The sequence below is a fragment of the Bufo gargarizans genome, chromosome 9 (genome assembly GCF_014858855.1).
Source record: "Bufo gargarizans isolate SCDJY-AF-19 chromosome 9, ASM1485885v1, whole genome shotgun sequence".
Lineage (NCBI taxonomy): Eukaryota > Metazoa > Chordata > Amphibia > Anura > Bufonidae > Bufo > Bufo gargarizans.
Window position 1 is genome coordinate 45,707,543 of NC_058088.1, and position 20,179 is coordinate 45,727,721.

Here is a 20,179-nt window from a genome sequence, read left to right on the forward strand (position 1 = left end):
GACCACATGATGCCATACAGTGCCCACATAGTGCCATACAGATCTCACATAGTGCCATACAGTGCCCACATAGTGCCATACTGATCTCATATAGTGCCATACAGATCTCATATAGTGCCATACAGTGACCACATGATGCCATACAGTGCCCACATAGTGCCATACAGATCTCACATAGTGCCATACAGTGCCCACATAGTGCCATACTGATCTCATATAGTGCCATACAGATCTCATATAGTGCCATACAGTGACCACATGATGCCATACAGTGCCCACAAAGTGCTGTACTGATCTCACATAGTGCCATACAGTGCCCACATAGTGCCATACTGATCTCATATAGTGCCATACAGATCTCATATAGTGCCATACAGTGACCACATGATGCCATACAGTGCCCACATAGTGCCATACAGATCTCACATAGTGCCATACAGTGCCCACATAGTGCCATACTGATCTCACATAGTGCCATACAGTGCCCACATAGTGCCATACTGATCTCATATAGTGCCATACAGATCTCATATAGTGCCATACAGTGACCACATGATGCCATACAGTGCCCACATAGTGCCATACAGATCTCACATAGTGCCATACAGTGCCCACATAGTGCCATACTGATCTCATATAGTGCCATACAGATCTCATATAGTGCCATACAGTGACCACATGATGCCATACAGTGCCCACATAGTGCCATACAGATCTCACATAGTGCCATACAGTGCCCACATAGTGCCATACTGATCTCATATAGTGCCATACAGATCTCATATAGTGCCATACAGTGACCACATGATGCCATACAGTGCCCACATAGTGCCATACAGATCTCACATAGTGCCATACAGTGCCCACATAGTGCCATACTGATCTCACATAGTGCCATACAGTGCCCACATAGTGCCATACTGATCTCATATAGTGCCATACAGATCTCATATAGTGCCATACAGTGCCCACATAGTGCCATACTGATCTCATATAGTGCCATACAGTGCCCACATAGTGCCATACTGATCTCATATAGTGCCATACAGATCTCATATAGTGCCATACAGTGCCCACATAGTGCCATACTGATCTCATATAGTGCCATACTGATCTCACATAGTGCCATACTGATCTCACATAGTGCCATACAGTGCCCACATAGTGCCATACAGATCTCATATAGTGCCATACAGTGCCCACATAGTGCCATACAGATCTCATATAGTGCCATACAGTGCCATACACTGCCCACATAGTGCCATACTGATCTCATATAGTGCCATACAGTGACCACATAGTGCCATACAGATCTCATATAGTGCCATACAGTGTCCACATAGTGCTGTACTGATCTCATATAGTGCCATACAGATCTCATATAGTGCCATACAGATCTCATATAGTGCCATACAGTGCCCACATAGTGCCATACTGATCTCATATAGTGCCATACACTGCCCACATAGTGCCATACTGATCTCACATAGTGCCATACAGTGCCCACATAGTGCCATACTGATCTCATATAGTGCCATACAGATCTCATATAGTGCCATACACTGCCCACATAGTGCCATACTGATCTCATATAGTGCCATACACTGCCCACATAGTGCCATACTGATCTCATATAGTGCCATACACTGCCCACATAGTGCCATACTGATCTCATATAGTGCCATACAGTGCCCACATAGTGCCATACTGATCTCATATAGTGCCATACAGTGCCCACATAGTGCCATACTGATCTCATATAGTGCCATACAGTGACCACATAATGCCATACAGTGCCCACATAGTGCCATACTGATCTCATATAGTGCCATACAGATCTCATATAGTGTCATACACTGCCCACATAGTGCCATACTGATCTCATATAGTGCCATACAGATCTCATATAGTGCCATACAGATCTCATATGGTGCCATACAGTGCCCACATAGTGCCATACTGATCTCATATAGTGCCATACACTGCCCACATAGTGCCATACTGATCTCATATAGTGCCATACTGATCTCATATAGTGCCATACAGATCTCATATAGTGCCATACACTGCCCACATAGTGCCATACTGATCTCATATAGTGCCATACAGTGCCCACATAGTGCCATACTGATCTCATATAGTGCCATACACTGCCCACATAGTGCCATACTGATCTCATATAGTGCCATACAGTGCCCACATAGTGCCATACTGATCTCATATAGTGCCATACAGTGACCACATAGTGCCATACAGATCTCATATAGTGCCATACAGTGCCCACATAGTGCCATACAGTGCCCACATAGTGCCATATTGATCTCATATAGTGCCATACAGTGCCCACATAGTGCCATACTGATCTCACATAGTGCCATACAGTGCCCACATAGTGCTGTACTCAGCTTCGGTCAGTGATTTTAGCCAAAACCAGGAGCGTCTCTAAACACAGAACAGGAGCAGATCTCTCCCTTAGGCCTCTTGCACTCGACTGTATGTATTTAGCGGTCTGCAAAAAACGGATCCACAAAAAATACAGATGACGTCCGTGTGCATTCCGTATTTTGCAGGGCGGAACAACCGGCCCCTAATAGAACAGCACTATCCTTGTCCGTAATGCGGACAATAATAGGACACATTCTATTTTTTTGGGGCGGAATGGAAATGCAGAAACGGAATTCACACTGAGTACCTTCCGTTTTTTGGGCGGACCCATTGAAATGAATGGTTCCGTATACGGTCTGCAAAAAAAAATAAAACTGATCGGAAACGGAATGAAAATACGTTTGTGTGCAAGGGGCCTTATACCTTACGTCTGTGGCTCCAATCACTGAGGGAAATCACTGACCGAACACTGAGGCTTCACACTGGTGTTAATGGTCGGTGCAGCAGGATTTTCCGCGCTGCGGCCGGATCTCCGTCAGTCTCCATTATAGTAAATGGGGCCGGACGGACTTCACACGCTGCACACGGTAGTTACGGATCCGGGAGGCTGTTCGCCTGCTGGAACCATTACCACCAGTGTGAACCAGGCCTGAGGCGGAGTTCACATTTCCGTTCTCCTGATCCATCAAAGAAGAAGAAAAAAAAACAGGATCCTGTAAAAAAAGGTGATGTGAAATAATAGATGTCTGATGATGTCTCCCTGGGAGCTGAACCGCAGCCCAGGCTCAGCCGCAGTCTGTGTGAACACTACTCTATGGGCTGGAGCTCCCTCAGTGTCCGGTGTGTGACTCCAGCGCCCTCTGTCATCTCACACTGGTAATACACGAGACCTCGCTCATGTTCTCAGTGCGGTGTCTTGGCGCCATCGTGCGGTCACTTTCCACCATTGCACACTGCGGTCTCTGCGGCGGGAGGGTCACGTGGTGCGCGTCACTGTGAGGGCAGCGATGCCGGGGATAGCGCGACAGTTTTGGCAGCGCAGGAAGTGGATTCGTTTTACGGCAGGAGGCCCACGTGTTGTATGGTGGTGAAGAGATGAGTCCAGCCAGGAAAAGAGGGTGAGTGGCGGCTGCAAGAGCGCAGGCAGCGGACTACAAGTCCCAGCATGCCGGGAGCGTGTCATTGCCCGAGAGTACTGGGACTTGTAGTGCCACACCAACTTGGAGAGGGGGGAGGTGGATATGGGAGAGATGGTATCTGCCAGACAGGTGACTGCGGTGTGTGTGGGGGTCTCACATCCAGGGACTGTGGTCTGTGTGGGGGTCTCGCATCCGGGGACTGCGGTGTGTGTGGGGGTCTCGCATCCGGGGACTGCGGTGTGTGTGGGGGTGTCGCATCCGGGGACTGCGGCGTGTGTGGGGGTGTCGCATCCGGGGACTGCGGCGTGTGTGGGGGTGTCGCATCCGGGGACTGCGGCGTGTGTGGGGGTGTCGCATCCGGGGACTGCGGCGTGTGTGGGGGTGTCGCATCCGGGGACTGCGGCGTGTGTGGGGGTGTCGCATCCGGGGACTGCGGCGTGTGTGGGGGTGTCGCATCCGGGGACTGCGGCGTGTGTGGGGTGTCGCATCCCGGGGACTGCGGCGTGTGTGGGGGTGTCGCATCCGGGGACTGCGGCGTGTGTGGGGGTGTCGCATCCGGGGACTGCGGCGTGTGTGGGGGTGTCGCATCCGGGGACTGCGGCGTGTGTGGGGGTGTCTCATCCGGGGACTGCGGCGTGGGTGGGGGTCTCGCATCCGGGGACTGCGGCGTGTGTGGGGGTGTCGCATCCGGGGACTGCGGCGTGTGTGGGGGTGTCGCATCCGGGGACTGCGGCGTGTGTGGGGGTGTCGCATCCGGGGACTGCGCTGTGTGTGTGGGGGGTGTCGCATCCGGGGACTGCGGCGTGTGTGTGTGGGGGTGTCGCATCCGGGGACTGCGGCGTGTGTGGGGGTGTCGCATCCGGGGACTGCGCTGTGTGTGTGGGGGGTGTCGCATCCGGGGACTGCGGCGTGTGTGTGTGGGGGTGTCGCATCCGGGGACTGCGGTGTGTGTGGGGGGCAAATACAGATGGGATAATCCGGGAAGGTACAAAGCGGTTCGCAGATGTAGGAGAACAGTCTAAGTCCAGAGACAAGCGCAGAAAAGGATAATGAAGCGCACCGGGCGAAGTCTGAGCTACAGCAGGATGAACCTGGAGTGAAGGAAATCAAAGTCTTAAGACCTGCGCAGGAAGTAACGAGAGAGCGCGCGATGTAGAAGCCCGAGACTATGCGCAGCAGCAAGTGGGAGTAAAGATGGGAGGAGGGGAGAGAAGGAAGGGACCGCCACAGTCAGCGCTCCCTTAACTGATCCCATCAGTACACATAACAATGTTGAAGCCATTGATACGTTTCCAGGCCAGTGAGGTCCTGATCAGAGGACTTGCAGATCATCCCGGCCCCTTCTACTAACACTCTGCCCGAATCCCCTGAAGACGCCAGGCTAGCTGGCGATACATGTCGGGGGGCAGCGTGTGAAGGAATTTTAGACAGCAGGTGCACGGGCTCCCAGAGAGACATTACTAAAGAGACTGTATGTGTAGCGCAGGAATTAAGCAAGAGTGAGCAGCAAACTGACCCAGCGCGCCATGTCCCTGCGGCGCATACACTGCACCGTTAACGAGAAGTAACCAAGTGACACAGCTGATACTTTTATTCAGTCAGTTTAAAGAGGACCTTTCACTACTCTACAAACGAAAAACTAACTATACCTGTGGGCAGAGCGGCGCCCAGGGGTCCCCCTGCACTTACTAGTAAGTCTGGGCGCCGCTCCGTTCGCCCGGTATAGGCTCCGGTGTCTGCGCTCCCTCTGACTGATTTCTTGTAGGAGGCGTGTCCCTTGCTGTAGTGCTGGCCAATCGCAGCGCACAGCTCATAGCCTGGCTATGAGCTGTGCGCTGCGATTGGCCAGCAGTGCAGCAAGGGACACGCCTCCTACAAGAAAACAATCAGAGGGAGCGCAGACACCGGAGCCTATACCGGGCGAACGGAGCGGCGCCCAGACTTACTAGTAAGTGCAGGGGGACCCCTGGGCGCCGCTCTGCCCACAGGTATAGTTAGTTTTTCGTTTGTAGAGTAGTGAAAGGTCCTCTTTAAGTATAAAAGCAACAATAAAAGTTACCTTTTAGTATGTAGTAAATAGCGCATGTAACAATGAGGCTTTTTTGGTCTTTCTGACCATTAGTAAATCATGCCCTTACAATAGAGTGCCCCCATACGGTAGAGTGCCCCCTTTACCCCCCCCACCTTACAGTAGAGTACCTCTTACATCCAGTGACGGGCAGGCATGAGGGGGGGGGGTCTCGTGGTCCGACGGGCAGGCATGAGGGGGGGGGGGGGGGTCTCGTGGTCCGACGGGCAGGCATGAGGGGGGGGTCTCGTGGACCGACGGGCAGGCATTAGGGGGGTCTCGTGGACCGACGGGGGATCTTACAGACTGATGAACATGGGGGGGCAGGAATGTAAGGGGGGGGGTAATCTGAGATGGTGTTGACCTGTCAGTGACCAGAGATGTGACCCTTGTTTTCAGCTGCAGCCTCCAGACCCCGATCACCATGGAGGAGGAGGGCCTCTTTGTGACGGAGCCTCCAATGAGCGCCAGCGAGGACGAGGTATGGACCAAGATTTTATGCTTCCTTCTTCTGTGACATGTGGAGCCGCAGCCTGAACTACAGAGAGGAGGCTCATAATTTACAGGGGGTTCAGGGGTTCATAGACTTATCTGACAATGTTCTCCTCTTCCTCCAGGAGGACAGCGATGCGGAGCGCCGGCACCGGAAGCTTCTGGACGCCATCTCTGCTCTGGACGGCAAGAAAAGGTCTGTGCAGCCATAGGGAGTGCGGCGGCGGCCTGTCATAGGGAATGTGTGCGCCCGGCCGCTCCGTCAGGAACATGGAAGAAAAAACAGATGTGAGTACCTGCCAAAAATGGACGCACACTAATGGTTAAAAGTATGTACAGCTTTACTGGATCAAATCTAAAAACTATTAAAACCCCAAAAAGGACTACAGGCCTCAAGTGCCCCCCCCCCCCCCCCAGCACATACATAATACGACCAAGGAAGGGTACAGAACGTGCTGAATGAGCTGAATCAAAAATAAAGTGCTGACCATAGAAAGTCAAAGAAATAATTCTATACAATATAATAATAAAGAAAACACGAGAAATAATATAATCAAGGAAACGTGATGTGACACCAAATGTGCAAATATAAAAAGTGCTAGAAAACCTAGGACCTGGAACAATGAGACCTCTTTCTGGGTGCAGTGAAGCTGAACCCCACGTGTATCACCGCCATAGGCTGTGTGCGGCTTCATCAGGGGTAATCTGCAAATATATTCAGTGGGCGGGCAACATCAATATCGTAAATATCTATCTATATATAACACATGCTAAAAAAATAAATAAAATGCAAATAAGAAATCAGCGTGATATTTGTCGTTCTTCCCTTGATACATCTCAGTACTGCACTCCTTACACACGCGCCGTCATTCACTGGCGCATGCGCTGTATGCATATTTGTTTCGATGTTGGGCATCGCACACTTCCTGTCTCTCCTGCGCTCCACCTCAAGCATGCGCAGTGGACGCTACGCGGTCTGATTAATCACGTGTTTTATACATTTGTTTGATTATGGGCTAAACAAAGGATCATGTTTATTTGCATATTACCCCTGATGAAGCCGCACACAACCTATGGCGGCGATACGCCAGACCCTGAAAGAGGTCTCCTAGTTCTCCGTCCATTGTTCCAGGTCCTATGTTTTCTAGCACTTTATATATTTGCACATTTGATGTCACATCACGTTTCGTGTTCTCTTCATTATGTTGTATTTTATTTCTTTGACTTTCTATCTCTGGTCATTCAGCAGAGTGATTGACCCGTTCTGTACCCCTTTATGTCGTATTATATATGTGCTGGGGGGGTGGGGGGGAGATACTCCTATATATTGTCTCGAGGCCTGCAGTCCTTTATGGGTTTGTTTTTCACTTTGGTCCAGTAAAGCTGTAGGTACTTTTAACCGTTGGTGTTCGTCATTTTTGGCATGTACTTACATGTGGGTTTTTGTTCTTCACATATGTGCGGATAGCACCCTTTCTTTACCTTTATATTTTGATGGTGCTCTCCAAAAGATTTTTGATCCATCAGGAACATGAGACACCCCGTTGTTAGATGTTGTGGGGGTCCCAGCAGTCGGACCCCCAGCATTCATACTTCACCATCCTGTGGGTAGAGGATAAGTCACACCTGGCACATCCCCTTCGGTGTCCGGACCAAGTGTCACTTTCCAAGCCTATAAGATTGTGGTTGGGAAGTTGTGGCAGCGGGCGGCTCTGAAGCTGCATGCGGCGGGCGGCTCTGAAGCTGCATGCGGCGGGCGGCTCTGAAGCTGCATGCGGCGGGCGGCTCTGAAGCTGCATGCGGCGGGCGGCTCTGAAGCTGCATGCGGCGGGCGGCTCTGAAGCTGCATGCGGCGGGCGGCTCTGAAGCTGCATGCGGCGGGCGAGCTTTAGCAGTTTGGCACAAGCCGCAGAGAGCGACTCTGACTCCGATTGGCTGGTTCGTGTCTCATGTTGCTGGTGTGATCATTCTTACAAACGATCCAACGGACGGCGGATCAATCACGCTGCCTCCGAGCTTAGAGGTCATTGGCGCACCCACAGCCCGGTCCCGGGTGCCATTGAGTTTGTGCAGCAGATAAGCAGCACGGAAGCTGCCCCGTGTCCTCAGCATGCACACTTTGTCTGTTGCAGGAAGAAGTTGTCGGAGCGGACGGAGGCAGGCCTCCAGGTGTCAGAGTTCGGCATCAGCGCTGAAGGTAGAGCCGAAGTTCTGTTTTTGTCTCCTTTGCTGTTCTATTCTGCAGCTTCTTAGTTATATCGGTTCATTGGAAAGCTGGGTGACCACCAGTATGTCAGTCATTGCAGTTCAAACTGCCTGAGAGGTGCACAACAAGACAGAATTGCAGTTCAGACCTCCAGGAAAGCTGGGTGACGACCCCAATAATAAGTAAGTAGCTGTGCTATTCAGGCATCTAGGAAAGCTGGGTGACGACCCCAATAATAAGTAAGTAGCTGTGCTATTCAGGCATCTAGGAAAGCTGGGTGACGACCCCAATAATAATGAAGCCACTGTGCTGTTCAGACCTCCAGGAAAGCTGGGTGACAACCTCAGGAGTCCCAGAGCTCCGGATTTATTCTACTACTGGGATATTTCTCTGCTGTAATACAACTGCTATGTCGGATCTTGAAGCGTCGGCTCAGCAGAGATCCCCCCCCCCCCCCCCCCACTCCCGTATAGAATGTGTCGGCAGATAAAGAACCATTTGGCCCATCTAGTCTGCCCAATATACTGAATACTATGGATAGCCCCTGGCCCTATCTTATATGAAGGATGGCCTTATGCCTATCCCATGCATGCTTCAACTCCTTCCTGTTTAATGAGGCTGATTAGCCTGTCAGGATCCTAGGAAAGCTGTGTGACTATATCTGGACCCTGCTTTCCTGGGCTGCTGCCTGTCGTACTCTGCCATCCTGTAATTTTTTTTGTTTTTAGGCGCTGGCGAGAAGATAAACCTGACAGATCTCATCGACTCCGTTAAGAAAGTGACCCCTCTGTCCAGCGTGAAGAAGCAGCTAACGAAGCTGAAGGAGACGAGGAGCGTGGAGCTGCCGCTCAGCAAGGAGGAGACGCAGAAGGTGCGCCCGGCGTGTGTGCCATGGGGGCTGCAGACTGTCTCACCTCTGGGACCGTCTATAATAGACCGCCTGTCCCACCTCCTTCCACCACTAGGGGGAGCCTTATAAAATGCAAAAATAGTACATAGATTTAGAAAAATCTAGAAATTGTGGTCTGTCCTGAAGGGGTTAAAGGATTCATAAAGTTTAAAGGGGTTCTACAGTTTGTTTTAACTGATGATCTATCCTCTGGACCCCCGCCGGTCAGATGCTGATGATCTATCCTCTGGACCCCCGCCGGTCAGATGCTGATGATCTATCCAGAGGTTCAGGCGAACTGCAGAACCCCTTTAAGGTTTTTTTCGGTTAAAATAGCTTTTTTTTTTTTAAGCTTGTGCCTGCGTCCAGCGCCCTGAAGGAGAAGGCCCGCATATGGTCACATGCACCGCTCCAGCCAATCGCTGGTGACAACCAGCAGCACATCGCCGCCGCATCATGTCTCCATGTGACCATGGGCGGCCGGATGCAAACAGCGCGGGGGAGCAGAGCTGTCAGGGCTCTGGTTGCCGGCACTATTACCGGAGCACCCCTTTACTAAACGTTTAATGTAAAATTTGGCATCTTTTGTGTCAATTCCTTACCATTTTTCAGGTCTCTGCTTGCTGTCAGTGACTGGACTGTGCTTGTTTACACACACACACACACACACACACACACACTGATAAGCTGTACAGATCTGTTCCTGTGGATACAATTGTAGCAGAGCCTCTTCTGTGAGAAGTACTAGGTCAGGATGAGACAGCAAGCAGAGATCTTGAAAGTGTTGGGGATTGTATGCATCAAAGGGGTGTTCCGGCTTCATGACATTGATGCCCTGCCCTCTGTTTCCCTGCGCGCTGTCTGCCTTGTACCCGTGGTGCAGTCTAATTCCAGCTCCTCCGTCCTGTTCACTTCAATGGTATGAGCAGTGGTAACTGCACTGCGCAGCTGCTACAGACAGCGCGCAGCTAAACTGAGAACGCAGCGCTCGCTCTAGAGCACTTCACGCGGCTGATGGAACCGGACCTTCCCCACTCTGATACTGACCCCCCCTATCCTGAGAACAGGTCAACAACTTCATGAAACCGGAACTCCTCTTCAAAGGGCTGTTTCTTGTTGTTTTTTTTTACAGTCGCAATGCAACTAAAATGTAAAGTCCTGCGGCAGCAGGTCTTAATTAACCCTGTTGGGTCTTAATTGCATCAAAATTCCCTGCTTTCCATTCATCATCATGGTTTAATACTGTTTTTAAAATAAAATAAAATCCTGTTTTAATCCCTTAGTAACCACCCATACACCTTTTTACGGCTGTCACTAAGAGCGAGAGCATGGCTGTAACATAACAGCCCGGATCGGCAGGAGCGCCAAGCTGAACTGTTTAACCCTTTACAAGCTGCAGGCAATGGCGCCCGCCACATGTAAGTGGTTGCAGAGGAAGCGGACTCCCTGTTTGTCCCATCAGCACCCCGCAAATTAGATTGCAGGGTGCCAGTGCAGCAGGCCAGGGCCTAATGAAGGCCCCAAGCCTGCCTCCGGCAATTCTCAGCAGGCTGTGGCTCTCTGGCGCAGCCTGCTGGTCAATGTCAGCATATCACTGACATTAGAATGCATTACACCATAGGAATAGTGCATTGTATTTGAGAAGCAGTTGAAATATTGCTTATTATGGGACTATTAAATGGTTAAAAAAAAAAAATATATATAATTTTTTTTGTTATGTATTTAAATGTAGCCCTTGATAACAAATGCCGAATATCTAAGCCTCAGGCTTGTCCGGCAGTTCCCTCTGCGCCGCAGTTGTATGTTCAGCGGTTGCCTCATCTGTAGTAGAAGTCGGGCAGTTGCTCTGTAGACAATTCCCTCTGAATGTATTTTATTTCTTACAGATCCAGAGAGTCGTCTCCTATAAAAGGACGTCAGAAGAGATCTCCAAGTGGGACAACGTAGTGAAGGAGAATCGAGGTGCGGAGAGGCTGGTCTTCCCCCTCAACGACCAGCCGCTGAAACCTGCGCCCATAGAGGACACCATGTCAGGGTGGAAAGTGGGTGACCCTGCATAGACCTCATAGATCTGTCTGTTGGGGGGGTTCTTTGTTACTTTTTGGACACAACTTGATTCTTTTTATTTCTTGTCTGGATGTATTTTATTTATATCTGTTCCCATTACTTACCATTCAGGGGTCCTTCCCCTAGGTCTAGAGATTGCTGTTCCATACTGGTTATGGCGCCCCCTGCTGTTCCATACTGGTTATGGCGCCCCCTGCTGTTCCATACTGGTTATGGCGCCCCCTGCTGTTCCATACTGGTTATGGCGCCCCTTGCTGTTCCATACTGGTTATGGCGCCCCCTGCTGTTCCATACTGGTTATGGCGCCCCCTGCTGTTCCATACTGGTTATGGCGCCCCCTGCTGTTCCATACGCAAGAAAAAGCAAAGGGTAATAGGAATACTAATTCCAAGGAAAAAGCTAACGCACCCCTCTAGAAAACACTTTTAACATTATGGTGTGTTTCAAGAATATTCACACCGTTTTGTTTTTATTATTTATTGTGTAACTTCGCTCCTGTTCCCGGTCATCGGTGTCTACTGTGAGATCCTGTGAAGATCCGAGGACGGGCCCTTGAATTCTGTGTGTCCTCCCTTTTAGGCGAGCACGCCGCTGGAGATGGAGATATTCAGCATCCTGCATAAAAACAAACAGCCCATCACTGATCCTCTGCTCACCCCCATGGAGGAAGCATCACTGAAAGCCATGAGCCTGGGGGAGGTGAGAGCAGATGCAGGGTGCAGCAGGCTGAGGGAGGGAGGGAGAGAGGAGAGGATGAGGAGGATTTACCTGTGTCTTGTTTTAGGCCAAACGGCGCCGAGCAGAGCTCCAAAAAGCAAGAGCCCTCCAGTCCTACTATGAGGCCAAAGCACGAAGAGAAAAGAAGATCAAAAGCAAAAAGTAATAATTCATTATATAAAGTACATTTTTATTCCTCGTTGTTACATCCTGTATTATACCCCAGAGCTGTACTCACTATTCTGCTGGTGCAGTCACTGTGTACATACATTACTTATCCTGAGTTACATCCTGTATTATACTCCAGAGCTGTACTCACTATTCTGCTGGTGCAGTCACTGTGTACATACATTACTTATCCTGTACTTATCCTGAGTTACATCCTGTATTATACCCCAGAGCTGCACTCACTATTCTGCTGGTGCAGTCACTGTGTAGGGACATTACTTATCCTGTACTGATCCTGAGTTGCATCCTGTATTATACTCCAGAGCTGTACTCACTATTCTGCTGGTGCAGTCACTGTGTACATGCATTACTTATCCTGTACTGATCCTGAGTTACATCCTGTATTATACTCCAGAGCTGCACTCACTATTCTGCAGGTGCAGTCACTGTGTACATACATTACTTATCCTGTACTGATCCAGAGTTACATCCTGTATTATACTCCAGAGCTGCACTCACTATTCTGCTGGAGCAGTCACTGTGTACATACATTACTTATCCTGTACTGATCCTGAGTTACATCCTGTATTATACTCCTGAGCTGCACTCACTATTCTGCTGGTGCAGTCACTGTGTACATACATTACTTATCCTGTACTGATCCTGAGTTACATCCTGTATTATACTCCTGAGCTGCACTCACTATTCTGCTGGTGCAGTCACTGTGTACATACATTACTTATCCTGTACTGATCCTGAGTTACATCCTGTATTATACCCCAGAGCTGTACTCACTATTCTGCTGGTGCAGTCACTGTGTACATACATTACTTATCCTGAGTTACATCCTGTATTATACTCCAGAGCTGTACTCACTATTCTGCTGGTGCAGTCACTGTGTACATACATTACTTATCCTGAGTTACATCCTGTATTATACCCCAGAGCTGCACTCACTATTCTGCTGGTGCAGTCACTGTGTACATACATTACTTATCCTGTACTGATCCTGAGTTACATCTTGTATTATACTCCAGAGCTGCACTCACTATTCTGCTGGTGCAGTCACTGTGTACATACATTACTTATCCTGTACTGATCCTGAGTTGCATCCTGTATTATACTCCAGAGCTGCACTCACTATTCTGCTGGTGCAGTCACTGTGTACATACATTACTTATCCTGTACTGATCCTGAGTTACATCCTGTATTATACTCCAGAGCTGTACTCACTATTCTGCTGGTGCAGTCACTGTGTACATACATTACTTATCCTGTACTGATCCAGAGTTACATCCTGTTTTATACTCCAGAGCTGCACTCACTATTCTGCTGGAGCAGTCACTGTGTACATACATTACTTATCCTGTACTGATCCTGAGTTACATCCTGTATTATACCCCAGAGCTGTACTCACTATTCTGCTGGTGCAGTCACTGTGTACATACATTACTTATCCTGAGTTACATCCTGTATTATACCCCAGAGCTGCACTCACTATTCTGCTGGTGCAGTCACTGTGTAGGGACATTACTTATCCTGTACTGATCCTGAGTTGCATCCTGTATTATACTCCAGAGCTGCACTCACTATTCTGCAGGTGCAGTCACTGTGTACATACATTACTTATCCTGTGCTGATCCTGAGTTACATCCTGTATTATACTCCAGAGCTGTACTCACTATTCTGCTGGTGCAGTCACTGTGTACATACATTACTTATCCTGTACTGATCCAGAGTTACATCCTGTTTTATACTCCAGAGCTGCACTCACTATTCTGCTGCTCTTTCCAGGTATCACAGGCTGCTGAAGAAAGTCAGACAGAAGGAAGTGTTGAAGAAGTTTGAGGAGCTGCGGAAGTTTAATCCAGATGGGGCCCTGGAAGAATTAGAGAAGCTGGAGAAAGCCAGGATGCAGGTGACTGGGGGTTGGGTGTTTGGGGGCCGGTGGTTGTTCTGGGGGTCGTCCAGGGATATGTCCTGACTCTTGTTTTCTCTTCCAGGAGCGGATGTCTCTCAAGCACCAGAACAAAGGGAAGTGGGCGAAATCCAAGGCCATTATTGCCAAATATGATGAAGGGGTGAGTGTGTCCTCTAGGTCCTGGGAGCAGTGTTCTGTACAGCCGGGTGCCGACTGCCGAGTCTTGATGCATCAGAAAATGCAAGCGACTATAGGAAACCATGAAAGTGACTGTGCAGTATTGGGATCAGTAATGGGAATGGCAACAGCAGCACATAGGATTTCAGGAGAAGGGTGTTCTGCTCTTGTGGAGGTCACAGGAAGACCGTTACATAGTGTAAATAGCAGGGTCCTCCCAGCAGCACAGAGTATTTCAGGAAAGGAGTGTGCTGATCATGTGGAGGTCACAGGCTAAGAGTTACATAGTGCAAGGAGCAGGGTTTCAGCAGCACAGAGGATTTTCAGGAGAGGAGTGTGCTAATCTTGTGGAGGTCACAGGATGAGAGTTATCTAGTGGAAGGAGCAGGGTCCACAGCAGCACAGTGGATTTTAGCACAGGAGTGTGCTGATCTTGTGAAGGTCACGGGATGAGGTTTACATAGTGGAAGGAGCAAGGTCCCAGCAGCACAGAGGATTTTTAAACAGGAGTTTTCCTTGTGTGAGGTTACATAGTGGTAGGTGACCGTCTCCCAGCAGCACGAAGTATTTCAGGAGAGGCATTGCTTCCCATACCTTTTGTTATCTGGTCAGTCATGTGCCTCCATCTTTATCATTTAGGCGCGCAGAGCCATGCAGGAGCAGCTCCAGAAGAACAAGGAGTTAACCAGGAAAGTTGTGGTGGTGTCCGAGGATGAGGAGGAGGAAGAAGAGAAGGTGGAGGAGATCATCCCGGACTTTGTCAATGAGGCACAAATGAGTCTGGAAGGAGCGAACCCCTGGATGACAGGAAAGCTGAGGAACGATGCAAAGGATCCTGAGACCCAGGAGGAGACGCAGGTGGAAGAAGAGGTGAATGCCAAGACCGACGAGCAGGAGGAGGAGGAGGAGGAGGTGGAATCGGAGGAAGAGGCATTACTGCACGAGTTCCAGGGCAGAAGACGCCTGCGCAAAGAACTGGGCCCAGAGCCGGGTGAGTATGGGTCCTGCCCGATCACTGAGCATGGTATGATCCCAGCTAAGTACCGGTGGCGAGGTGACCAGTACAGGGCCGTATATGGACCACCATAGGGGTGAGCAACCAGCTGTTGTGAAACTACAACTCCCAGCACACTCCATTCAATCCTGTGGGAGTTGTAGTTTCACAACGTCTTGCCTGCCAGAGGTTGCTGATCCCTGTTATAGAGGGTGAGGTCCACAGATTGAGAACCCAGGAGGGGCCCCCCGACAACGTTGGCTGACCCTGGAGCGGATGCCTTCTGAAAAGAGTAGGTTGTCGACTGTGTCCAACCCTCTTTAAAGAGGACTCCTAACCTCTCCTGACACATCTCCTGTGTGTCACCCACCCCCCCCTTCCCCCCCCCCCCATGCTGGAACATCTTTTCTTTGAGTTCCTCTGTTACTCTTCTTGGAAATGTATGAATATATTGACACCTGGGCGTTAGCGGTTGGGGGGGGGTCTCTACGCTGCTTATCATTGCCCAATCAGTGCTTCCTGTGCAGGAGCGCTCCTTGTGACAGAGAATGGTCGCGGCTTGCCCCATTGAGGGACTTTTTACCTGTCGCCCTCAGAGGCAATGTTCTTCCAGTGATGATAACTTTAGACAAGAGCTGGAAAAAAACATTTTTGTCGTTGTCAATTTTTTGTTTCAATATTTCCAGGAGGAATAACAGAGGAACATTGCAACAAAGTGTGAGAATAGATAATTCAGAAAAAAGCTTTAATTCCTCAGAGGTGCTATAACTGAAGGTCTCTATGCACCTGTAACAGACCCTCAGCTGTGAGAAGCATTACATTTGTGCAAGTTGTCAGTCACTGGCATGTGTCCATTCAAATCCATCTAGCAGAGGTGTTGAAAGTCTATTAGAAAGTTGCAGAACGTTTTATCTATTTCAAATCCGTGCTTTCCTTGAAGGCCTCATTCGCACACAGCAGACGCTCTGTAGATTTGTCGCCACCTTTTCTAAACTTCTCCATCTTAAGCAGGGACGGTAGCGGACAGCGCGGCAGAGGACGGCGCCCGAGAAGTGTCGCAGTTCAATACGCTATTCCAGAGGTTACTGGACCAGAACAAGAAAGAAGAGCAAGCGCAGGAAAACATGGCGGCCGAGGAGGAGGAGGAGCCAGTGACGGCTGAGGAGCAGGTGGAGCAGGACAGAACCGAGGAAGAAGAAGGTCCGGTACTATTAGAGAGCCTGGAGAGGAACCGCACCCTGGAAGATCTCGAGGCTCTCGGGGAACAGGAGCTGCTGGATGAGGGGGTCTCTCAGCGGGACAGGCCCCCCAAGAAGCTGGCGGAGAAGACCTCACAACCAACCGGGAAAAAGCGATCCAAGAAATCAAAACTCATCGACTCGAAGGACATTCTGCCGACTAAGGCGCGACCGGTGCAGGCGCCATTGCTGCCCACTACAGTGGAGGCAGAGGAGGAGGAGGTGAGTAGGAAGATTTAAAGGGGTAGGTTCCCAGTTGTACAGTCACCTTGGGCAGTGGCATATAACAGAGGAGGAGGGTTCCTGGTCCTAAAGACTTATCTCCTCCATTCACATCCAGAGCTGCGTTCAGAACATTCCTAGATTCCCTTTTTAAGTCGCAGGGTCACACCCCTCGCTGCTGCCCCCTGCCGGTACGGGGGGGAAATGTCAAGGTTGCACTGGGCTCCTGGTAGAAAATTCAGCAGCACCTAAACCGTAAGTGTACTGACGGACGGACGGACCTACCTCACCCCTTGTGCCGTTGTGTTCCCATTGCACGTTTAGATTGATGACGACGCCGAAACGAGTCAGAAAATGATCATCCAAGAAGCGTTCGCCGGTGATGATGTCATCGGCGACTTCCTGAAAGAGAAGCGCGACGCAGCCAAAGCCGCGAAGCCCAAAGACGTCAGCCTGGTGCTGCCGGGCTGGGGAGAGTGGGGCGGGACCAACCTTAAAGTCAGCAAGAAAAAGCGGCGCAAGTAAGTGTCCCGTAAAAAGCGCGCAGAAAAGATTGCGCTTTATGGCAGTCTCTCTCCAGTCCACGATGTTTTATTTATTTTCCCCTCCGGTTCCCAGTTAGTTAATGTATTTTTTGCGATGGTCGTCTCTTCCGCGCTCTCGCCCCGAGGATGCCGCCTCATGTAATAATTAGTTGGCATCTCTCCGGTTTAGATTAACCCCTTGTGGACCATCCTAACGTTAGAGCGTCAGTATAACCTATCCCGCCCCCCGGAGGAGTTGTCCGCGACCGTTCTCTGGCTGATTTGTTAGTGTTGGAGCCGGAATCTAAAAGGAAAGTTTATTATTTTTATTCTTTATTTTTTTTTTTTTTTTTTTGTTGTTTGTTCAAAAATTGTAAAGATTTAAAGCAAGCGATTTCCTCCATTCCCCTCCCCCCCTCGGGGCGCACATTAATATGAATATTGCTTGTTCTTGGAAGCCCTTTGGGGAGCGCGGAAGCTGCTGACGCTTGTGTTTTTGCTTTGAAAAGTGTAAATTGGAGAGAGTCCCCTGTGCCGGTGCCGGGATGGTCTGCGCCGCGCTCCAGTTAGCATGCCGCCGCCGCGCAGGGGAAGCGAGCACACTGACAGCTAGGGACTTCCTGCAACGTTTATTATATTTTATTCTATATTTTTTTTGTAATTAAATAGAGGTGAGTACAGGTTAACGAGCAACAGAACGGAAGGAAATGTATCTCATGTTAACCGTTCGCTTACTGGAGAGAAGTTGCTCTGCTCTTACCGCATTGCGCCTTTACAGCTGGAAACCGCGTGCTGAACGGTTCTGCCTCTGAGCGCTGTCGGACCAGGCTGCTGCAGGGTTCGCCAGGTTTAGTTAAAATTCCATCCACTAGTTAAAGTTGGTTGAAGAACTTTATTTTTTTTTAGGTTTATTATTAAAGCGCCCCCTGCGCCTCCACGGAAAGACGAGCGCCTTCCTAATGTCATCATAAACGAGAAGAGGAATATAGAGGCTGCGGCCCATCAGGTGGGTGCGGAGGACAACGGGGGTCTCCTGGGGATGATGATGATGGATGATTGATCTGCAAGCTTAAGGATTTATGTGATATTCAATGTCTATGTGAAATCATGAATTTTTGGGGGTGCCCCCAATAATGTGCCCCGATCCCTTAAGCCATTTTGCACATTAACTCTGTATTTTATGGTGAAGAACTGTATCGTACGTACCATGTACTGATCTATAAGGAACTTGATATCTTATACTCCAGTCACTTCCAAAGCTGCATTCACAGTTCTTCACGTTATGTATAATGATTAGGTTACGTTTACACTAGCCTCGAGGTTTCAGTTCTTGTAACAGCCCCTTCAGACAGTGAAGCTAGCCCGGGTATTGCTTCTATGGCAGTATTGTAACCCCCTCGGGGGGGGGGGGCAGAATACTGTGTTGAAATCAAGCATTGTAAATATTCTTAAAGGAGCATCCCTTTAAGTTATTTAAATTACCCAAGTGCTGTCCGACTGCAAATGAGCAGCAGAAGAATTGTGAACGCAGCTCTGGTTGTGACTGGAGTAGAAATTAACACTGTCATGACTGTGGAATTATTTATAGATTGGTGTCAGCTTGCAACGATGGCGATGTCCTGAGCGTTTCCAGTGCATTCTGGGAGATGTAGTGTATTTTTGCATAAGACTATTGTAAAGCATCTGGTGGAAGCTCGAGCTGCAAATCAGTATAGAACATTCCATAGAAAGACTGATCCAAAAGGGGCAGCAGTAAGGGGGTTCCCGCTTCCTAAAAGGAAAGCAGCAGACTTTTGAATGCAGCTCTGGGTGTGAATGGAGAATATGCAATTCAATTCTTAACATTTCATGAATTTCTTCTGTCCTCCAGGTTAATGAGCTGCCGTTCCCCTTTAACAGCCGGCAGCACTTTGAGAGCAGCATCCGGGCCCCGGTGGGCAGCACATGGAATACCGAGGGGGCCGTTCAGAAGCTGACGACCCCACGGGTGATTACCAAGCAGGGGCACATCATTGAACCCATCACCGAAGACGTCTTCCAGAAGCACAGTGCCACCAAGAAAGCGGCCATAGAAGTGGAGGAGCCAAAGCCGCAACCAAACCAGCAACCCCCGAAAAGACCTAAGAAGAGCAAAAAAATGACAAAAAAAAAGAAAAAATAGAATAGGGACAGTGACCTTCACCCCGGACGGCCGGGTCAGCAGCTGGAAGGGTCCCTGACTGAGGACCCCGGGGACCTGATGTTTAACCCATTGTGCTGCCTCCAGCTTTGTATGTGGGAAATTGCTTGAATAAGAATTAATCATGATAAATTATTAACGAAACCAAGTGCGAAGAAGTGCGACCCCAACAAGTGTCCTGCGGTGACCCCAGCCTGGAAACGCCCATAAAGCAGCCTGTGACCACCTGACGGCACTCTATAGCGCCCTCTGTTAACCTGAACACTTCACTAAAAATGTTTTTTTTTTTTAAAGGCCCACAAGGATAATAGATGCTCCTAAACCGAAGAGATTGTACAGTGTAAAGAGTTTCTTCTATAAAACATAAAAATAAAAACATCAGTTGTAATAATTATTTCCTGTATATGCAGAGTGACTCCATTAGCAGAATAGTGAGTGCAGCTCTGGAGTATAATACAGGATGTAACTCAGGGTCAGTACATGATAAGTAATGTATGTACACAGTGACTGCACCAGCAGAATAGTGAGTGCAGCTCTGGAGTATAATACAGGATGTAACTCAGGGTCAGTACATGATAAGTAATGTATGTACACAGTGACTGCACCAGCAGAATAGTGAGTGCAGCTCTGGAGTATAATACAGGATGTAACTCAGGATCAGTACAGGATAAGTAATGTATGTACAGTGACTGCACCAGCAGAATAGTGAGTGCAGCTCTGGAGTATAATACAGGATGTAACTCAGGATCAGTACAGGATAAGTAATGTATGTACACAGTGACTGCACCAGCAG

General features: G+C 49.4%; 1 protein-coding gene across 1 annotated transcript; it reads left to right on the top strand.

The window, feature by feature from the left end:
* The first annotated feature begins 3,387 nt into the window (after positions 1–3,387).
* UTP14A (UTP14A small subunit processome component) lies at positions 3,388–19,655 on the top strand. The gene is made up of 15 exons (XM_044305727.1): positions 3,388–3,503; positions 5,992–6,073; positions 6,210–6,280; positions 8,217–8,281; positions 9,019–9,161; positions 11,066–11,221; positions 11,826–11,945; positions 12,031–12,125; positions 13,926–14,049; positions 14,135–14,212; positions 14,869–15,220; positions 16,235–16,683; positions 17,008–17,204; positions 18,114–18,213; positions 19,078–19,655. Exons 1-15 carry the CDS (start codon positions 3,481–3,483, stop codon positions 19,366–19,368), a joined length of 2,346 nt encoding a protein of 781 aa, XP_044161662.1. The 5' UTR covers positions 3,388–3,480; the 3' UTR covers positions 19,369–19,655.
* The last annotated feature ends 524 nt before the right edge of the window (positions 19,656–20,179 follow it).

What these genes read in the sequence shown, in the direction of transcription:
- UTP14A (XM_044305727.1), top strand. Translation starts at nt 3,481, where the DNA reads ATGAGTCCAGCCAGGAAAAGAGG. An exon ending in AAGCCATGAGCCTGGGGGAG is followed by an intron (nt 11,946 to 12,030) that starts GTGAGAGCAGAT and finishes GTCTTGTTTTAG; the next exon opens with GCCAAACGGCGCCGAGCAGA. An exon ending in AAGAAGATCAAAAGCAAAAA is followed by an intron (nt 12,126 to 13,925) that starts GTAATAATTCAT and finishes TGCTCTTTCCAG; the next exon opens with GTATCACAGGCTGCTGAAGA.